Source organism: Podarcis erhardii, assembly GCF_964252035.2.
Source record: "Podarcis erhardii genome assembly, chromosome: 13".
Classification (NCBI taxonomy): domain Eukaryota; kingdom Metazoa; phylum Chordata; class Lepidosauria; order Squamata; family Lacertidae; genus Podarcis; species Podarcis erhardii.
In genome coordinates this window covers 34889139-34910507 of record NC_138502.1, presented here as the reverse complement: position 1 = coordinate 34910507, position 21369 = coordinate 34889139, and the positions used below count along the sequence as shown (strand labels likewise).

At 46.7% G+C, this 21369-nt stretch overlaps 1 protein-coding gene across 3 annotated transcripts in view; it reads right to left on the bottom strand.

The window, feature by feature from the left end:
- The window catches only part of LOC309328152 (ras-related protein Rab-18-like), a 44936-nt gene extending 23617 nt beyond the window's left edge, over window positions 1-21319 (bottom strand). For 2 of the 3 annotated variants that reach the window (XM_081838150.1, XM_081838151.1), the window contains exons 1-7: window positions 21190-21319; window positions 19754-19912; window positions 19550-19605; window positions 16459-16520; window positions 14204-14276; window positions 12885-13000; window positions 8844-8910 (exon numbers count right to left, since the gene is read on the bottom strand). In XM_081838150.1, coding sequence (XP_081694276.1) covers window positions 8844-8910; window positions 12885-13000; window positions 14204-14276; window positions 16459-16520; window positions 19550-19605; window positions 19754-19912; window positions 21190-21227 — 571 coding nt within the window. In that variant the 5' untranslated portion in view covers window positions 21228-21319. The remainder of the gene's footprint in view (window positions 1-8843; window positions 8911-12884; window positions 13001-14203; window positions 14277-16458; window positions 16521-19549; window positions 19606-19753; window positions 19913-21189) is intronic. The other variant, XM_081838152.1, reaches the window with a different exon arrangement.
- Window positions 21320-21369: the final 50 nt, after the last annotated feature.

Sequence of the window (21369 nt, the reverse complement as noted above, 5' to 3'; positions counted from 1 at the left end):
TGTTGATTAATAGGGATGGAAGAGGGTGGAATCCTTAATTGGGAGCGCTGCCATTTCTAGGAGATGGGTTCTTTGTTCTCTCGCTGTGATTATTAAAGTTTCTAACTGGTAAGCTGATTTCCTGGAGCCTGACATGGGTCCACCTTGTTCAGCATTCTGCCCATGGAAGGAAAAGGCTTTAAAGGACAGAGAACAGACAAAGGGGGATAACTTGTCCGCCATGAATGGAATTGGAAAAGAACAATAGCCTGGATTCAAAGCAGTGCTCCAAACACCCGAGGATAAATTTCAAAATAAATAGATAAATAAATAAAAAACAAAAAACAAGCATCCGTTTGCCCCCTTGTGTTGTTTTATATTTGCTAACAAATAAAGAGCTTTATTGTTGTGCTAGCCAAAGGCCGTGACAAATCGAAAAGCAGAACACGAAACAGTGATGATTTTATTCATGATTTGCTGTAGCTGCTTTTCATGTAAAATATGGCTCTGGGGCTCAGTTACACATATTTGCATGTAAGGTAAAGGTAAAATGTAAAGGACCCCTGGATGGTTAAGTCCAGTCAAAGCTGACTATGGGGTTGTGGTGCTCATCTCGCTTTCAGGCCGAGGGAGCCAGTGTTTGTCCACAGAAAGCTTTCTGGGTCATGTGGCCAGCAGGACTAAACTGCTTCTGGCACAATGGAACACCGTTTACCTTCCGGCCACAGCTGTACCTGTTTATCTACTTGCACTGGCGTACTTTAGAATTGCTAGGTTGGCAGGAGCTGGGACAGAGCAATGGGAGCTCACCCCGTCGTGCAGATTTGAACCGCTGACCTTCTGATCAGCAAGCCCAAGAGGCTCAGTGGTTTAGACCAGAGGCTTCCTCTTAGCATGTTTCTCCCTTTCGTCCTGAGTTTGAGTGCCTTCAAAGCCCATGACAGCTTTGGTAAAAGCTGTTCTCCAATTGCAGCGCTCGCAGGCCAGTGTTTCCCAGTTGACAGTGTTTATACTACATATTTAGTGATGTATGGAAGTGAGAGCTGGACCATAAAGAAGGCTGATTGCCGAAGAATTGATGCTTTTGAATTATGGTGCTGGAGGAGACTCTTGAGAGTCCTATGGACTGCAAAAAGATCAAACCTCTCCATTCTGAAGGAAATCAGCCCTGAGTGCTCACTGGAAGGACAGATCCTGAAGCTGAGACTCTAATACTTTGGCCACCTCATGAGAAGAGAAGACTCCCTGGAAAAGAACCTGATGTTGGGAAAGATGGAGGGCACAAGGAGAAGGGGATGACAGAGGACGAGATGGTTGGATAGTGTTCTCGAAGCTACCAGCATGAGTTTGACCAAACTGCGGGAGGCAGTGGAAGAAAGGGGTGCCTGGCATGCTCTGGTCCATGGGGTCACGAAGAGTCGGACACGACTAAACGACTAAACAACAACAACAACATACTACATATTTTGCCTTGTCTTTATTTTTTATTTTTTTAAAAATTTTTTTATTAAGAGTTTTGTTAATACAATAAAAAGAAAAAACAGAATACACAGAAAACAAACAAAAAAAAAGAAGCAAACATAACATTTAACCTCTTGTGATAACCATCTTTTCTTCATTTTTGGACTTCCTCACATCTCTCGCTCCTGCATTCCAAATTTATAAAACTTTAGCCAGCAACTTATCACCTTATTTCCATTCTTATTATACACATTTCCAGTATTTTGTCCCTAACTTTGAATATTTTGTCTAGATCTTAAATACCTAATTTTAACATAAAATTTATTCAAAATTTGTTTTTCTCATAAAATTCACTTATTCTCATACTCTTTTCAACTAACTTTGTGGTGCCCTGTTATTTTCAAATCTCTCATCCTTCTTAACACTCATATAGTTTACAGTGTTTTTGTAGATAATCCTTGAATTTCTTCCAGTCCTCCTCCACTGCTTCTTCTCCCAGGTCTCGGATTCTGCCAGTCATTTCTGCTAGCTCCATGTAGTCCATCAGTTGCATCTGCCATTCTTCCAGCGTGGGCAAATCTTGAGTTTTCCAATATTTAGCGACAAGTATCCTTGCTGCTGTTGTTGCATACATAAATAATGTTCGATCATTCTTTAACACCCTCTGGCCAACAATGCCCAGAAGGAGGGCCTCTGGTTTCTTAGGAAAGGTATACTTAAATACCTTTTTCAGCTCATCATATATCATTTCCCAGAGTATTTTGCCTTGTCTTTAAACCTCTTTTGTTGACCACCCACATTACGCTTTCCATTTTTAAGTCCGGAATAGAGTAGTTGCTTTGGAAGACGATAATCAGGCATCTGCACAACACGACCAGTCCAACGAAGTGGATGTTGAAGAATCATTGCTGCGACACTGGTGGCTAGAGCAGGACCAGCTGGGAGCTGTCCAACAGAGCTACCAGGTGGTGGCAATCTTTGCCAGGAGGCCTGGACCAGAGGAGGAACTGTCCAACAAAATCCAGAGCTAGCTTAGCAAAGCTTGGCGAGGCGCTGACTCAGAGCTCTTGCACCAGCAACTAACAGAGATAAAAGGTGAATGTGCGTGTTTTTAGCAGAACCAGCTGCCGTGCCTCTTCCTGGAGTTCAGTGGCGTACAAAAGACATGCTTCATCCGAGCTCAGTTCCCATTCAACCATCTGAGGCACAGTGGCTCCACAGCCCTGGAGCAAACTCTGCAGAGGAAATATGTCAAAGACTGCTTCCCCTCTACCCCCAGCTCTGAGTCCCAGCAGTTGAATAATTCGTGCCCCCATATTATCTTCTGCCAGGGATATGCCCTTTCCTACTGGAGAATAGGAATATTGAGATATATTCAGTAATGGGATATTATAAGCTATACAGTGGTACCTGTTCCACTTGTTTAAAAGGGAACGGTCCATTCCTCATGTGGAAATATACCTCTGCTTTGCCTTGTGGGGAGATATCAGCTAACCCTTGAATTTTCTTCTGAGCTTGCCTTGGTTGGTAACATACTTTTTTTTGCAAAGCGGTTTTATTTTTCGCAAGCGTCGCAACACTTCCATATTGCAGGGCAGTGATTGTGTCTCCAGCTGCTTGCATACTGTACAGTGGTACCTCAGGTTAAGTACTTAATTCGTTCCGGAGGTCCATACTTAACCTGAAACTGTTCTTAACCTGAAGCACCACTTTAGCTAATGGGGCCTCCTGCTGCTGCCGCGCCACCAGAGCACGAATTCTGTTCTCATCATGAAGCAAAGTTCTTAACCTGAAGCACTATTTCTGGGTTAGTGGAGTCTGTAACCTGAAGCGTCTGAAACCCGAGGTACCACTGTAATCAGGGCTCCACCCCAAGCCGGAACTCGTCACAACTCAGTTCCAGCACCTCTCAGGTGGGTACCATTGCCATTATATGAGAACAAGGGAGGCACTTGTGGTGCGTTCCGGTACCTTAAGGTCCATAAATAACAACACCTTAGAGGTCCCGGGCCCTAAGGAAGTCAGATTAGCTTCAACCAGAGCCAGGGCCTTTTCAACACTGGCTCCGGCCTGGTGGAACGCTCTGTCTCATGAGACCAGGGGCCTGCAGGATCTGATTTCTTTCCACAGGGCCTGTAAGACAAAGTTGTTTCGCCTGGTCTTTGGCTTGGAATCAATTTGATTCCCTCCCCCTCTTTTTTTTTTCCTTTCTCCTTCTGTGTTGAAACTCTTATTTGGGGACTTCCCTGGCTTTTTTCTGGCCCATGTAGGGCCAGTCTGGATAGTTAGTATTGGTGAAGACTTGACGTTTTTATCCCCCCAAAAGTTTTTGATTGAGTTTCTACTGAAATGAGGCTGCATTTTAATGTTTTAATGTTGTATTTTAATCTTGTTTTTTAAGACGTATTTCAATCAATTGTTTTTATATTTGGTGTTAGCCGCCCTGAGCCTGGTCTTGGCTGGGAAGGGCAGGGTAATAATAATAATAATAATAATAATAATAATAATAATAATAATAGAAAAATAGAATTGGATATAATAACACCTGGATAGCTCAATCGGTAGAACATGAGACTCTTAATCTCAGGGTTGTGAGTTTGAGCCCTATGTTGGACAAAAAGATTCTTGCTGTGCAGGGTGTTGGTTTAGACGACTCTCGTGACTCCTTCCAACCTTACGATTCTATGATTCTATTCTTCTTCTTGATTGGAGTTTGATGTTATGCTGTTGCTTTGAGTTTCATTCTTTTGCTAGCCAGCCTGGAAATGCCAATTGACTCTGAAGCATGGCATATGAATCTTAGCAATAAATGACTTTTGTTTGCTTATTTTTTTTTTATTAATACCTTATACCCCCATTTCCTGTTCAAAACAGAACATCCAAGGGGGCTAACAACGGAAGGGCGAAGGGAAAGAGGGATTAAAAGATGCATAAAACAATCAGATACAATAAAATCAACCCACAATCGTGGAAAAAACGAGAAAAACCCAACAATAAACAGAACAGCGAGCCCTGTAACCCACCAACCTTTTACAGAAACTCCTGAATGGGTGGTAAACATCCCAGGCTTTGAGCCCAGAGTCTTCTATCTGTATGTCTCCATATTGCAAACCTGGAACAATGATGGCTTTGTTACTTCCGAGTGAGCATTCTTTTTCTTAGCAAGGTTTTGGCAGGCCATACGTCATCGTTGGAGCACATGCACTGCAAGCAGAATGTTCCGGGTTCAATCCTTGATATCGGAAACCCTGGATAGCCTACATCCTCTCAATGCAGACACCACTGAATGAGGTAGACCAGGGGTCAGCAAACCTTTTCAGCAGGGGGACGGTCCACTGTCCCTCAAATCTTGGGGGTGGGGCAGACTATATTTTTTTTGGGGGGGGGATGAATTAATTCCTATGCCCCACAAATAACCCAGAGATGCATTTTAAATAAAAGCACACATTCCACTCAAGTAAAAACACCAGGAAGGCCCACAAATAACCCAGAGATGCATTTTAAATAAAAGGACACATTCTACTCATGTAAAAACACGCTGAATCCCGGACCGGACTGAGAAGACGATTGGGCTGGATCTGGCCCCCGGAACCTTAGTTTGCCTACCCATGAGGTAGACCAAGGATCTCACTCCGTGTAATCAGGGACGGACTCTGGTAATATGGCGCCTTTAGCGAGGACAAAATTTGGCACCCTACCCCCCCCCATTATTTCTTATTTCCCCAACAATTCCTTTCCTGTTTATTATTATTCTGCACCCCCTCAGCTCGGTGCCCTTTGCAAGGGAACCACCTGCACTGCCCTAAATCCAGCAATGGTATAAGGCATTTTCCTTTGTCTCCAGACTGTCTGCTAAAAGCCCAGAATTGCTGTTGATTAATAACAACAACAAGAATAATAATAATAATTTATTATTTATACCCTGCCCATCTGGCTGGGTTTCCCCAGCCACTCTGGGTGGCTCCCAAGAGAATATTAAAAACTTTTACGATAAAACATCAAACATTAAAAACTTCCCTAAACAGGGCTGCTCTCAGATGTCTTCTAAAAGTCAGGTAGTTGTTTATTTCCTTGACATCTGATGGGAGGACGGGTGCCACCACCAAGAAGGCCCTCCGCCTGGTTCCCTGTAACCTCACTTCTCGCAGGGAGGGAACTGCCAGAAGGCCCTTTGGAGCTGGACCTCAAGTGTCTGGGCTGCACGATGGGTGGTGGAGATGCTCCTTCAGGTATACCATAATGTGCTAATGAGGTTAGGAGATGGTCACTGGGTAGGTGGGGGGTTTCTCTGTCAGCTTTGAATCTCTCTGTCATTTCAAATGAGGTTTCCATCACCGCTTGGAAAAGGCGGAACCCGTTTTACAGCTGGCAGGAAGCAGCAGCAGAGGCGTGCGGTGCTTGCAAGAGACACAAACAAGCAAAAGTGCCTTTGCACGTGGGGTCCCCTTTGCACTAGCTGCTGTGCTGCTTGCTTGAGGTACCTGTTCCCCAAATCCTCTACCTGTATTATTTGTAAATCCCCAGATACTGCATATCCACCGTAAGCCTCTGACACACTCTCATCAAAAGAAAACCCAACCCGGCGGTGGTTGCCCCAGAATTTCTCCTTATCTCCTTATCTCCTTATGGCCCATTTTCTGGTGATAGCAGGTAGGAGTCCATTTCTTAAGTATGTTTGACCTGAGCTATTTTATTTGAAGGCGGCGGGTTTTAAGCAACAGAACAAAGCCCACTGCAGGCGTCGGCTGTATTAGGGGCTCTGCTCTCAGGCGCCAGCACAACGCCTTCGTTTCTGATGTTCCAAAGTTCTGGTGTTTGCAGGATCTTTATCACGACTTCCTCAAAGGCAGTTTCCACACCATCCTTCATTTTAGCACTGGTCTCTAGGCAAAAACAAACAGCAAGGCATCGCTTGAAATGTGAGGACCTAGGCTTTCCAGAGTTCCAGTTTGCATTCAGAGTGGCGTTAGTACTAGGCACCAAAAATACTAAATATGAGCTGCTAAACTGCAGCAGTCCCCAGTGCAAGCGGAAGATCCCCTCTTAACTCATTGCTCCCACTTCTGTATTTAAACTTAACTGGGGATGGATGCAGTAGGCAGAAATCAGGCAGCAAATCAGCCCAGAAGCTATGAAGAACAGTGATCTGGGGCTCCTATGACTCCCACCTGGGGCAGCTTCCAGGAGCCATAGGAATGCAGGGCCCATCAAATGTCTTAAAGGTAAAGGGACCCCTGACCACTAGGTCCAGTCGAGGACGACTCTGGGGGTTGTGGCGCTCATCTCGCTTTATTGGCCGAGGGACCCGGTGTACAGCTTCTGGGTCATGTGGCCAGCATGACTAAGCTGCTTCTGGCGAACCAGAGCAGCGCATGGAAACGCTGTTTACCTGCCCACTGGAGCGGTACCTATTTACAGTGGTGCCTCGCAAGACGAAATTAATTCGTTCTGTGAGTTGTTTCGTCTTGCGATTTTTTCGTCTTGCGGAGCGCGGATTCCCTGGGTATTAACGGTTGTAAGAAAAAGGAAACAAACTTGCAAGACGTTTTCGTCTTGCGAAGCAAGCCCATAGGGAAAATCGTCTTGCGAAGCAACTCAAAAAACGAAAAACCCTTTCGTCTTGCGCGTTTTTCGTCTTACGAGGCATTCGTCTTGCGAGGTACCACTGTATCTTCTTGTATTTAACGTGCTTTCGAACTGCTAGGTTGGCAGGAGCTGGGACAGAGCAACAGGAGCTCACCCCATCGCGGGGATTCAAACCGCCGACCTTCTGATTGGCAAGCCCTAGGCTCAGTGGTTTAACCCACAACGCCACCCGTGTCCCAATCGATTGCCTTACTGTAAATTAAATCAGGCTTTGTATTCATTTGATCTTTTCTGTATGAATTTATTCTGAAACAGCGTATAGAAATAGCATAGAAGGAAAGTCTGGACAGTTGAAGCAGGGGTAAAGACTTTTTAAACATTCATTTTCTAAAGGGGTTTCTAAAAAAGGAAAAAGGTAAAGGACCCCTGGATGGTTAAGTCCAGTCAAAGGCGACTATGGGCTTGGGGCGCTCATTTCACTTTGAGGCCAAGGGAGCCGGCGTTTGTCTGCAGGCAACTTTCTGGGTCATGTGGCCAGCAGGACTAAACCGCTTCTGGTGCAACAGGACACCCTGACGGATACCAGAGCACATGGAAACGCTGTTTACCTTCCCGCCACAGTGGTACCTATTTATCTACTTGCACTGGCGTGCTTTTGAACTGCTAGGTTGGCAGGAGCTGGGACAGAGCAACGGGAGCTCACCCTGTTGTGGGGATTCGAATCGCTGACCTACTGATCGGCAAGCCCAAGAGACTCAGTGGTTTAGACCACATCCCTAAAGGGGTTTCTATTAGTAGCTGTTGTGCAGTTAGTTAGTTATGCCTAATGCCCTCATGTAGCAAAAGCAAGGAGCAATCGTGGATCTTTTAAATATCTGTAGTGGTTCTTCTTTGTTAAATGCACACGCCCACGTTTGTACAAAGAAATATTAACTACTAAACAGCAGAGAGATTTCTCTTAAAGAGCAGGCCAATCTTTGTACGAGGGAAATCGATGCTTTGGTTTATTTCTGCGCAGTTGAAATATTGTGAAAGGGAATTGTATCCACAGTGCCATTCACCAAGGGGGTTTATGGGAGGAGCTGATGGAAACTTGTTTGTGGGTTCTGCTAATTTTGAGAAATCTGTTGCCACGGCCAATAGGATTGCCTAAACAGACACACAAAGAAGAAGAGCTGTGCAACTGCTTAGCATCCAGATGTTCCCAACTAGGATACCCTGCATCTACAAGAACTGGGAATGTTCCTGGCCTGAATCCCCAGACAGCAAATGCCACTCACTGTAGACAATACTGAGCTAGATAGAGCAATGAGTGACTCACACTAGCAGCCTTTCTCAACCTGTGGGTCCCCAGATGTTGTTGAACTACAACTCCCATCACCCCTAGCTAGCAAGGCCAGAGCTCAGGGATGATGGGAGTTGTAGTCCAACAACACCTGGGGGATCTTCCTTCCTTTTACTGCTGCCACCTCTGTGTCTTGAACAGCAGTCTTGCAAGCAGACACGGAGCAGGTGAACCCTTTCCTTGCTTTGAGAGGAACATGGATTTACCTGCTCATTTTCTGCATGCAATATTGCTCTTTAAGACACATGGATGGGCCCAACAGAAAGGTGACTGCTCCAATATGTTCTGAAGGTAGCCCGTATTGGAAGGTTTTTTTATGCTTGACATTTTATTATGTTTGTATATTTTGCTGGAAGCTGCCCAGACTGCCTGGGGTATAAATAAAATAAAAATAATTATAATTATAATTATTATGCCCCTGTTTCAACCTTGGTATACCAGCCAGCCCCTTCTGTGGGTTCTCTTCACATACCTATGAAGAGCATGGAGTGTTTCTGAGCAAATTGCAAGCCTTCCTTTCTGTCTACCTCACGATCCGTCTATAGATAGGGAGAGAATGTTATCAGACACTGGACCCAAGTGGTGGGTTGTATAAACACACAAACACACACACACCAAATCAGGATATTGCTTTCCTACTGAATCAGTAAATGTCCAGTTAGATTATCTTAACAGCTCAGCTGTGATCCCTCAGTTTTGACAGCATTTGAAGGTTTTAGCTGCTAAATTCCAAACTGTCAAATGCTGGAACAAGAGGGACAGGGCAACAGAATTGACAACAGCAATTACCGGTATGTTGCCCCCCTGCCCCCGCCCAACCCCAAGGCGTCTTTCCTAAGGGTTCTCCAAATGATACAAACACTGCATTTAATAAGCTTTATCTTGATTAGGATAACTTATGCTCATGAATGCATTTCTGCCTCTGTTTTGTCGGTGATTGAAAGGGAGAGAACAAGGGTTCTTGAATTGCCTTTCCCCCATCCCTGGATAAAACAATAGCAGGGCTGTTATTTCTGAGGCTGATGCTGATTTAAAAACACAACAATCTGCGACCTAGCCAAACGCCAGCCTGGGATTCCCTTTTTTGCATGCACAAAGCTACCCAGAGATGGCTCTGGGTCTTAATTGCATCAATTAAGGACTCAAATCCAGAGAGACAGAAGACAGCTTGTACTCCCTTCCCTGCTTACTGCCCTCTGAAGCCAATTCTGGACATCTCACAAGTACCTCTCGCTTTCTGCACCGATAACCTCTGGAATTGACATGTGTTTAATGAACGCTCGGGGTGAAATTTGTTTTGCACGGAATGTCTAGCCAACTGCATTGTGTGGGGTCAAGAAGGAATTTTAGGCAGGGTAATTTGTTTAAGGCTCCTCTCCGCCCCCTTTACACTTGGGGAATTGCCTGGGGAATGGCCAGCTGGCTTTGTGATTAACACGAAGGCTAGCCAATCAGCGTTGTCAGACGAGGAAGAAGTGCTTCTTGACTGGCTGGTCCTTGTGCCAATCCGTGCCGTGCAAATTCAGCTTCTGCTGCCAAGCAGAAGAGCTGCTTCCCCTTTGCATTTGATCCTGCTGCAAATTACGTATGCCTCCTGCACAGCTATAGCAAAGATCTGATGGATGTCGAACAACCCCAGGGGCTTTTGCTTGTGTGTTTGCTCCCTCTGCCTTTATAACAACTTTGAGAGACGAGGTGCCGTGCACCCCGAATCAATCACGGTTGTGTTTTTTTTTTAGTGCCCATATTTTGTTCACGGAACAATTCGCTTCAAGATGCACAAGGAGGCAAGAGGGAAGAAAGAGCCAGAAAAAGACAGCCGGTATCAGCAAGAGCTGTGACGTGGCTGTCTCTTTGCTCTGCGAGCTGTTTTTTCTTGTTGTGGGGGTGGGAGCCCCGAAGCCACAGAAAAATCCAGCGATTTATACACACACAAAAAGCAGCAACGAAACACAAGGGGCTCTCAAAAGACTAAACAGATTGCCCATTAAGGCAGAGCAAGAGGGAGACGTCTCTCCCAGCAAGATGAGGTATGGAGTCAGCTGGTGCCTCTGGCAAAGCGTAGGAGGCAAAGGCAGGCAACAACAACAGGAGCAAAGAGACTGATTCCTGCAGGCTGGGACAAGGCTCTGGAAGGATGCAGAGAGGCAGGAAGTGGAAGCCATTGCGGTCAGCCTCATGAATCCTTTTGCTCTAGCCATTAACGGGGCCTGCACATCAGTCCTATACCAGGGCCTGCAGGTAGCCCGCATTAACCATCAGCAGACGCGAAATGCGTGTGGCCTCTTTTAAATTAGGTAAAGGGACCCCTGACCATTAGGTCCAGTCCTGGGGTTGCGGCGCTCATCTCGCTTTATTGGCCGAGTGAGCCGGCGTACAGCTTCCAGGTCATGTGGCCAGCATGACTAAGCCACTTCTGGCGAACCAGAGCAGCGCACGGAAACACCGTTTACCTTCCCGCTGGAGCGGTACCTATTTATCTACTTGCACTTTGATGTGCTTTCGAACTGCTAGGTTGGCAGGAGCAGGGACTGAGCAACAGGAGCTCACCCCGTTGTGGGGATTCGAACTGCTGACCTTCTGATTGGCAAGTCCTAGGCTCTGTGGTTTAACCCACAGCGCCACCTGCATCCCTTTCTTTTAAATTAGAGGCGCACAATTCAACTATTTCCCGTGTGGAAGTGTTTGGCAACGGTGACAGCTCTCGGTTCGAACCTATCCATTCTCCAACAGCCTCCTTGTGTTCTCACTGCAGCCGAGAGCAAATGCTCCCCCTCAAAACCTTCCATCTTTTTTTCACTGGACATCATCCTCTCTGCACAACCACAGTTCTCTGTGTACCTCCGACTCTCAGGCACTTCCTCTGGGTTCTTCCTTCCCGCACCCCCATTTCTCAAATAACCCCGTATTTTTTCCTCCTTGCAGCACCACAGGTCTCTCTGCACCTGCTCTCCTCCTCCATCTCTCCAATGAAATATTTGCATCTCTTGGTATTTTCTCCCCTGACCCTCTTGTGGACCCGGAAGCAGAAAAGCCCCATCAGGCTGCAGTCCTAAGACAGGCATTCTTGGTCAGCAACGACAAGATGAGCAAACGAGAAGCAGCAGGGTGCCAAATGTCCCTGGCGGGTTCTTGTATTCCAGCTCTTCCAGTATTTGTTAGCTGCTGCGCACAGAGCCCTGTTTTCATACATTCTGGGCACCACAATTTAAGGAGGATATTGACACGCTGGGATATGCAGAGAGGAGGGTGACTAAGATGATCAAGGGTCTGGAAACGAAGCCTTATGAGGAACGGTCGAAGGAGCTAGGCATGTTTAGCCTGGAGAAGAGACTGAGAGGAGATATGATAGCCATCTTCATGGAGGATGCAGCAAGCTTGTTTTCTCCTGCTCCAGAGAGCAGGACCCGAACCAAGGGCTTCAAGTTACAAGAAAGGAGATTGTGACTAAACATCAGGAAGAAATTTCTGGTGGCAAGAGCTGTTCGACAGTGGAATGGTCTCCCTCGGGAGGTGGTGGACTCTCTTTCCTTGGGAGATTTTAAAGCAGAGGTTGTGTGGCCACCTGTCATGTATGATCTGGTTGAGATTCCTGCATTGCAGGGGGGTGGAGTAGATGGCCCTTGGAGTCCTATCCAACTCGACAATTCAATGATTCAATGATGGGCAATTGTAATCTAGAGCCACAGGAGAAGCAACACTAACTCTTTATGGCCACCATCTTCTTTAGCATTTGTTATGTACTGAGTTGAATAGGATCCAAAATGCAGCAGTCTGATTGGTCCTAGAACAATAGGACCCAGAATGCAGCAGTCTGATTGGTCCACAGGAGCCACCCAATCCAGCTCCAGGTGGAAGTGAATCTGCAACCTGATTGGCCTACAGGAGAATCCCGGAATTAGCCAATCATGTGGGGGCCGTTGTGTAAATAATGTATATAAAGCAGACATTCTGGGGGAACTTCCCTTTTCCTTCTCACCACTATGAGCTGAATAAAGAGAATGAAATCCACTCTTGACTCCGAGTATATTTCAGCATTCATGTCACTAATAAAACAGGAACTGCAAGATCAAGCGTGACTCTCGGGGGCCGTTCGATGGGGAACCTGCAGCCCTGCAGATGTCGGTGGACTCAGCCCCAGTCAGCAGAGCAATCAGCCAGGGGGTGATGGATTGTTGCAGTCCAACAACATCTGCAAGGCTACATGTTCCTCATCCCTGTCTTAGGATGTTGTGGCCGGACCGTGTGGGAATAATAATAAATAAAGGTGAATGTGATCTTTTTTCCAGCGCCTCATCACAGGGGGCCGGCCAGAACAACAACAACACCATTCTAAGAAACAAACGCCATAAACAAATTCCCCATGGCTTTGCACTTACCCCTATGGCAGATAGTTTTAATGTTCTAATGATATCTTGCTTGTCTTTCAGGCTGTACACTGCTTAGGGATTTTTTGAAAAAGATAAATGCTTTCAAATAAATAAAACGAGCAGGCTCCCAGCTCCCAACTGACCTCGTCGATTTTGTTGCCCACCAACATCTTCACGACGCTTTTCTTCGTGAAAACATCCAGCTCTTGCAGCCAGCATTCCAGTCCCGCAAAAGTTTCCCTCTTAGTGACGTCATAAACTGGTCAGGAGGGACAAAAACAAACAGGTCTTTCCTCACTCAGATGCATTTTGTGTTCACATGAAAAAAGCAAAACGGGAAGGAGAAGCAGCTGCTGTTTCCCCCAGTCTTGGCCTATCAGGGGGTTCTGTGAGGCTGTCCACCCAGCAAATTATGTTCGCCTGTCAGTCAGCTGACGTCATTCCAACAGCTGGTGACATCAGCTTGAAGGATTCTGCTCTGCAGAGCTGCAATTCTCAAAGTTCCCTGTGAAAAGGGATTGGCTGTTAAACCACTCTAGGAATAACAGCTCTATGAGGGGAACAGTAGGCCTTCCTAACCAAAGTACAGCTCCCATAATTCTTTGGGGGAAGCCATGACTGTTCAGAATGGTACCATAGTGAATGGTGTGAATGTGTGCTTTCTGAGTACCGGGTCACCAATCTTAATAACCTTAGCCCGCTTGAAAACCTTTGCCTCTCCTGTTCCCGTTCACCTCTTTGTGACATCTTTGACTTCTCTGAGTTAGCTTACAATCCTCTTCCTCCCTCCACATCCCTTTTTCCTTTTGTGCCATGCCCTTTAGATTGTAAGCCCGAGGGCATGGACTGCCTTGGTTTGTTTTTTTTTAAATTATTGATCTGCAAGCCACTCTGGGGAGTATTTTTGGCTGAAAGGAAGATCAAAAATGCTTTAAATAAACAAAACTGTAAGGAGTGTGGTTTTGTGAATGTCACGGGCACACCTATTGCTGCAGTTAGTGATAACAGCTTTAACCTTGCATGACTGAATCGCTTTTTGGAACTTTTAAACTCCCCCCAAAATACACTTTAAAAGGAACCTGTGAGAATATTGCAGCAAGGTGAAAATGCAACTGGGGGTGAGCGTGGTGGTCTCTGTTTTCTTTGGGAAAAGGCTGGAAAGGCTATTTACTCTATGGCCTAAAACCAACGTCAAATGGAAATGTCTCGGAAGCCAAGCTGAAACGCCTTCAGCCTTTATGTCTGAAAGTTTTTCAAGAAGTAGAGGCTCTCTGCCAAGGGAACAACCATTGCCAACCCTTGGACTTAGTGGCATGGACGCAAGGCAGCATTAATTGCTGTTCTACATCTGCCAGTGCCAGCATGAACCATAGAGGAAAGTGTGTACTTCCATCTACCTCTGCCTTAATGTGTTTCACTTCAGAGTTGTGCTAATTACAACCCCACTATGCCTGCCACGTACCTAAAATTATACCTTGAGCACCTCGGTAATAGCTCGGAGTCAAAGTCCGGAATCGCTCCTGCCCTGCCGTGTCCTACAGAAAGGGAAACAAAGGTGTTTAGAACAAAGAGACCATTTAAAGCTCTGTAGCACCAGTGTAAGGGACGCAGGTGGCACTGTGGGTTAAACCACAGAGCCTAGGACTTGCCAATCAGAAGGTCAGCGGTTCGAATCCCCATGACGGGGTGAGCTCCCGTTGCTCGGTCCCTGCTCCTGCCCACCTAGCAGTTCGAAAGCACGTCAAGTGCAAGTAGATAAATAGGTACCGCTCCAGCAGGAAGGTAAACGGCCTTTCCGTGCGCTGCTCTGGTTCACCAGAAGAGGCTTAGTCAGGCTGGCCACATGACCCGGAAGCTGTATGCCAGCTCCCTCGGCCAATAAAGCAAGATGAGCGCCGCAACCCCAAAGTCGGCCACGACTGGACCTAATGGTCAGGGGTCCCTTTACCTTTACCTAGCACCAACGTAAATATAATAATAAACTAATAGCTCCACACACACACCTGCCACTGCTAGCCCCAGGACCCAATTGCCTTCCATAGGGACATCCCAGGAAAACAGGGCCTGGGAAGATGTCATGGGACTGGTTGGAAGCAGAGGAATGGTGGGAGGAACTAGCTGGGGAAACCCCCAAGAGGGTTCAGAGCCCGAGGAGTGGTGGTGGGACAACAAGGAGGGAGAAGGCTAGGAAGAGATGTCGGAAGCTAAAGAGGTAACAGGGTTTAGAGAGAAGGCGAGTCTCTGGCAGCGAATCTGAATCTACAGGAGAGGAGGGAGGTCAAGAAGCAGAGATGAGTCAGGCTAGTGAAGTGTCACAAGAGTTTCCCTTCCTCCTTAGTCTCCCAAAATCAGTAGAGGCATGAAAAGGGCAGAGGAGAGTTTGGTTTCACACGGGCGTAGTCTCTGATCGCATGGGAAAAGCTCCGGAGACAGTAGCGGAGGAAGGAAGGGGCAGGGCGCACTGGGCGTCATGGGGGTCTGCAGGGTGGTACAGGGGATGCTGGGCAATATGTAATATGTGCGCTGCAGGACGGAGCTGCCTGTTCCTCAGAAAGTTGGCTAAAAACAAGCTCAACAACTTTGGGGGATTTCTGAAAAAAAGCTCCACTAGTTGCTGCTGAGGTGAGGACTTTCAGTCCTTCATCACTTTACAAAACATAAAAAGTCTTTAAAAAATAAATAAATGTGGATCTGTTGCCCTGGGGTGACAGAACCCTTTAATCCACTTAAAATGCACAACCCCAAAGTTCTGATATGCACTTGAATCCCTCACACAAAATACAGACCCCCTGTACATGACATGAAAGTGCTTCTGCTCAGTGCTTTGAGGTGTCACAGCTCTGAAAAACAAGCACTCTGCTGGAGAGCAGACCCAGCAGTCTTATATTGGGGTATTTGTACAAGCACGAATAGTTTTAGCAGCCTAGTCAGGATATGGCTGCTGCTCTGCTTTCTTAGAAGGTAGAACTACACTCACAAAATGTCTCACTTTTTCTCAAAGCCATTTTTAAATCAATCAATCAATCAATCAATCAATCAATCAAACAAACAAACAAACAAACAAACCCAAGCGTTTCTTTACAGTGGTACCTCGGGCTAAGAACTTAATTTGTTCCAGAGGTCCGTTCTTAACCTGAAACTGTTCTTAACCTGAGGTACCACTTTAGCTAATGAGGTCTCCTGCTGCTGCCACGCAATTTCTGTTCTCATCCTGAAGCAAAGTTATTAACCCGAGGTAATATTTCTGGGTTAGCGGAGTCTGTAACCTGAAGTGTATGTAACCTGAAGCGTATGTAACCCGAGGTACTACTGTATTTTTCACTAGGAAAAAAAACATGCTCCATGTGTGCAGAAAATAAAATGGCTGCCATGTCCTGTATTGATAAAGCTTGTCCTATATTTCAGGTCCTCTCTCTCTCTCTATGTGTGAGTGTCTCTCTCTCTGTCTTTCCCTCTGCCAAGTTAGGGATCCTCTCCCAAGCACGTGTTTGAAAAGGTGCGCAAAAGGCCATGTATTTGAGCTCTGAGTAGCCAAGCACAGACTGATTTACAAATCTGTGTGTATGTCTGCGCGTGTGACAAATTCCAGAGGGGCCATTGCACGAGGCTGCAATAGATTGTAATGGACTGCTTTGAAGTCACTTCCGCACCAGATGGGAAGAAAAAATAAAAGTACCAGCAGCCTGGTTTGCAACGGAGAGAAAAGGCACTATTTACCCATATTGCGAGTTGCACGGGAAAGTCTCCAAGCACCATCTTCTTCACTTTGAAATCAACACCTGGGAGAGAAAGAGAGGCGTCAGAGCAGACCCACCTGTTTTTGGAGAGGGCTTATCAGATGCTGCGTGGCAGGCATAACAATTCCAACAGGAGGAAAGATGGGATCGAAATAAAATGTTCAAACAGCTAAGTGCAAGGGTGCCTCTTGCTTGTTTGGATGGAGAAGCGGTGGGTTGCTCTTCAGACCCGCTTTTCCAACCTCCATGTCCCTGCCCCACTGATATGCGGCTCCTGGAAGATGGCCTATGAAGGAAAGTGGCCCAGAGGAGGAGATTCCCTGTCCTTGAATTATCCACACAGAGAGGCTGGTTAATGTTAATGCACAGCTCTATTTGAGTCTCCCTGCCTGGACTTGCAAGTCAGGTGGTGGCCTGGGGCAGGAGAGCATTTAGGCCGCCAGTAAGGCAGCGTACAATCCCAGAGTTCCCGTAGCCATCAATGAGGAGCAAAATGAGTAGCGAAAATGGATCAAGCTGATCCAGGGCCGGGACTGGAACAAAGTACAGTGGTACCTTAGGTTAAGTACAGTGGTGCCCCGCAAGGCGAATGCCTCGCAAGACGAAAAACTCGTTAGACGAAAGAGTTTTCCGTCTTTTGAGGTGCTTCGCAAGACGAATTTCGTCTTGCGAGTCTTATGAGTTTTTTCCCTTTCCCCCCCTTTTCCTAAGCCGCTAATAGCCGCTTAGCCGCTAAGCCGCTAATAGCGCTAATCCGCTAATAGGGGTGCTTCGCAAGACGAAAAAACCGCAAGACGAAGAGACTCGCGGAACGAATTAATTTCATCTTGCGAGGCACCACTGTATTTAATTTGTTCCGGAGGTCCGTTCTTAACCTGAAACTGTTCTTAACCTGAAGCACCACTTTAGCTAATGGGGCCTCCCGCTGCCGCCGTGCCGCTGGAGCACAATTTCTGTTCTTATCCTGAAGCAAAGTTCTTAACCTGAAGCACTATTTCTGGGTTAGCGGAGTCTGTAACCTGAAGCATATGTAACCTGAGGTACCACTGTGTGCAGCAGCCGATCGGAAAAGTGCCTCTGAACACGAACAAATTGTCCCCAGCGCTGCACGACTGCATTCAAACTCTGCGCAGAGCCAGATTAGTAAACGAGGCTTTGCTTTGAGAAAGAGATGCCTCAATGGTATTTATGTAATATGCGGTTCTCCATGTGCAGAAATGGAAGGAGGAGAGAACTCCCTCCGAGGAAGAACGGTTGGTGAAAGTCTTGGGATATGGTGAATGCAGAGATGGCAGAATAGATGGCACTGATAAGATACAAATTCAGAATCTTTTAAAGGAGGCTGGAAACCATTTCTAGTCTGTATAAAAAGTTATTCGTTGATGTAACTTTCTATTTGGAAAATAATAATAATAATAATAATAATAATAATAATAATAATACCCCGCCCCCCCCCAGCCAAGACCGGGTTCAGGGCGGCTAACAACCAATAATAAAAACAAGTTGATTAAAATACAATTTAAAAGATTAAGGTACAACATTAAAACATTAGGGTGCAATCTTTTCATAGGAGGAGAAAGGAAAAAGAAGGAGGGGGAGACAATCAAACTGATTCTAAGCCAAAGGCAAAGTGGAACAACTCTGTCTTACAGGCCCTGCGGAAAGAAATCAGATCCCGCAGTGCCCTGGTCTCATGAGACAGAGCATTCCACCAGGCCGGAGCCAGTGTTGAGAAGGCCCTGGCTCTGGTTGAGGCTAATCTAACAACCTAAAAATAATAAAATATTATTATAAAATATGTAAGAAAGAGGAGCTTCCAAAACAGCAATTGTTCCAATATCTCTGTTTCTAAACAGTTTGCCTTTACAGTGGTACCTCGGGTTACATACGCTTCAGGTTACAGACTCCGCTAACCCAGAAATAGTACCTCGGGTTAAGAACTTTGCTTCAGGATGAGAACAGAAATCGTGTTCCAGCGGCATGGCAGCAGCGGGAGGCCCCATTAGCTAAAGTGGTGCTTCAGGTTAAGAACAGTTTTAGGTTAAGAACGGACCTCCGGAACGAATTAAGTACTTAACCTGAGGTACCACTGTACACTTAAACATAGGAAGCTGCCTTATATCGAGTCACAGTCTTGGTCCGTCTAGCTCAGTAATGTCTGCACAGACTGGCAGCAGCTCTCCAGGATTTCAGACAGGAGTTTTTTCCTGCCCTACTGGGAGGTGCTAAAATTTGAACCCAGGGACCTTTGGGCACACAGATGCTCTGGCAACTGAGCCACAACCCTTTGAAAAATTGTAAATATTATGAATAAATAAACATTATGGATAAATGACCCGCAATGTCTCTGTTAAAGCAGGGCAATATTTTTACACCTACACTCAGGGACAGCTAGGGGCAGGATTCCTGCATTGTGGGGGTTGGACTAGATGACCCTGGGTGTCCCTTCCAACTCTATGATTCTGTACAGAAGATAGAAGGCGGAGCTGAGCTCACAGCAGCTTGGCTAAGCCGCTCATTGAGACTGTCAAGCACAGTAGCACCCTAAGTCTGTCTTCCTTTGGGGGGGAAATACTGTATTTTTCGCTCTATAAGACACACCAGACCACAAGAAGCACCTAGTTTTTGGAGGAGGAAAACAAGAAAAAAAATAAATCTGAATCTCGGAAGCCAGAACAGCAAGAGGGATCGCTGCGCAGTGAAAACAGCAATCCCTCTTGCTGTTCTGGCTTCTGGGATAGCTGCGCAGCCTGCATTCGCTCCATAAGACGCACACACATTTCCCCTTACTTTTTAGGAGGGAAAAAGTGAGTCTTATAGAGCAAAAAATATGTTAATATCCTGGGAATGCTAGTTTGTGAAGGGTGCTGAGAATTGCAACTATAGTTCCCAGGGTTCTTTGGGGGCAGGGAAGCCAGGAGCTGCGGACAGGACCTGTGTTAAGAGATGGTGACATTTGAATCCCAGGCTTCCAAGGAAGAATGGAGGGGAACCCAAATGCCCACAACATAGAGGGCAAGTTTCACCCCCCCTCTGTTTCCAGAGAACAGGGGCAGCCAGTTGATGCTCACCAATGGTTGGGTTCAAGTAGGGCTCAAACTGATCTTCAGTGAATCTCAGCAGAAGGCTGTGGGAGGAGACAAGGAGAAAGAGGTGAGTTGCAGAGACATCCTGGGACTTGCTTTTCTCTCTCTCTCTCTTTTTCTCTCTCTCCAACTGGAGCAGTTTCTCCCCAGCCCCCTCAGTGAGCCTCCCCTCCCCCACTTCCCATGCACCTGGATTTTCCTACTCCGCTGTCTCCGACCAAGAGTAGCTTCAGGATGGGCAGTGACCCAGCGTCTTCTCGCGCCATGGCGAGCTCTGTTGCCAGACGGAGCAAGGAATTTGGCAGGAGCAAAACAAGGGCGGCCCGCCCAACATCTGAGCCAGAAACACTGGAAGGAGAGAGGAGGAGGAGTCAGAATAAATATAGGTCGACACCACCACCCCTTCCTTAGGCAAGGTGCACATTATGCACTAGAGAGCTGCATGAGGTTAGTTTGTGGCAGCGACTAGTTTCTAAAAATAGGTGTCTAAAGTCTTGCCTCCCTATCTGAAAACTGGGCTCTGCTTGATCAGTGGTAAGGGAAAAAAGGCACAACACTCAGGCTTCACAGACAGGGTAGCTCAGTTGGTTAGAGCATGGGTAGGCAAACTAAGGCCCGGGGGTCGGATCTGGCTCAATCGCCTTCTGAATCCAGTCCATGGATGGTCCGGGAATCAGTGTGTTTTTACATGAGTAGAATGTGTGCTTTTAAAATGCATCTCTGGTTTATTTGTGGGGCATAGAAATTCATTCATTCCCCCCCCCAATATAGTCTGCCCCCCCACATGGTCTGAGGGATGGTGGGCCGGCCCACGGCTGAAAAAGTTTGCTGACCACTGGGTTAGAGCGTGGTGCTGATAATGCCAAAGTTGCAGGTTCGATCCCCGTAAAGGACATCTGCATATTCCTGCATTACAGGGGGTTGCACTAGACTAGAAGATTCACAGGGACCCTTCCAACTCTACAATCCTACGAGCCTCAGCAAACCTGCGCTTGCAAAACGGTGGAACAACAATTTGGCAATGTTCTCCTTCTTCTGCTTGAAGGCAGATACTAGACTCAGTTCCCAAGCCCACTTTCAGCATCACGGTTTAACCTGCAAATATATCTGTGAAGTCTGCCCTGCTACGTATAGCGCAGTGTGCCCAGACCTGTGGACCTCTAGATATTGCTGGACTGCAACTCCCTTCATCCCCTGACAATTGGCCACGTTGCTGGCGGAGGCTGATGGGAGTTGGAGTCCAACAGCATCGGTAAGGCCACAGGTTCCCCCGCTCCTCTATAGGGGATCTAAGATGTGCTGTGCCTGATTTTTTTTTTTTTATGCACCAGATGGAGTTTCGCAGAAATAGCACTGATTCCTACAGGCTTTGCACCCACGTATGAGTGCATAGGATCCCATCTTCAGGCGGAGACCCTGGACGTATTTTAAACCAGGAAGCCGCAACTCTCACTGAGATCAATTGGCTGGCTTCCATGGCGGGTAAAAAACCAGACCGAATTTCGTATTGATTGCTCCTGTAGAAATCGAGAACGCAAGGTCCACTTTGAAATGGTTCTTTTGGGACTAACAGCCACGCGTTGGCGCAGAGAAGGGGCTCAAAAGCGGGATACCCCCCCCCTTACCCGCACAAAAGAAATCCGGAGCAGGGGAAGGTCGTCATATAGCTAAGCTTTGATTCGGAGCCGGGCCAGCAGGAGGCCCAAGTCGCCTCCGGAGCAGAAGCTGTCTCAAGGCGGAACAATTGGTGTTTTTTCGCTCCTGCCGAGAGAGGTAGAACCCATCCCTCTCCCGCACACCTCGAA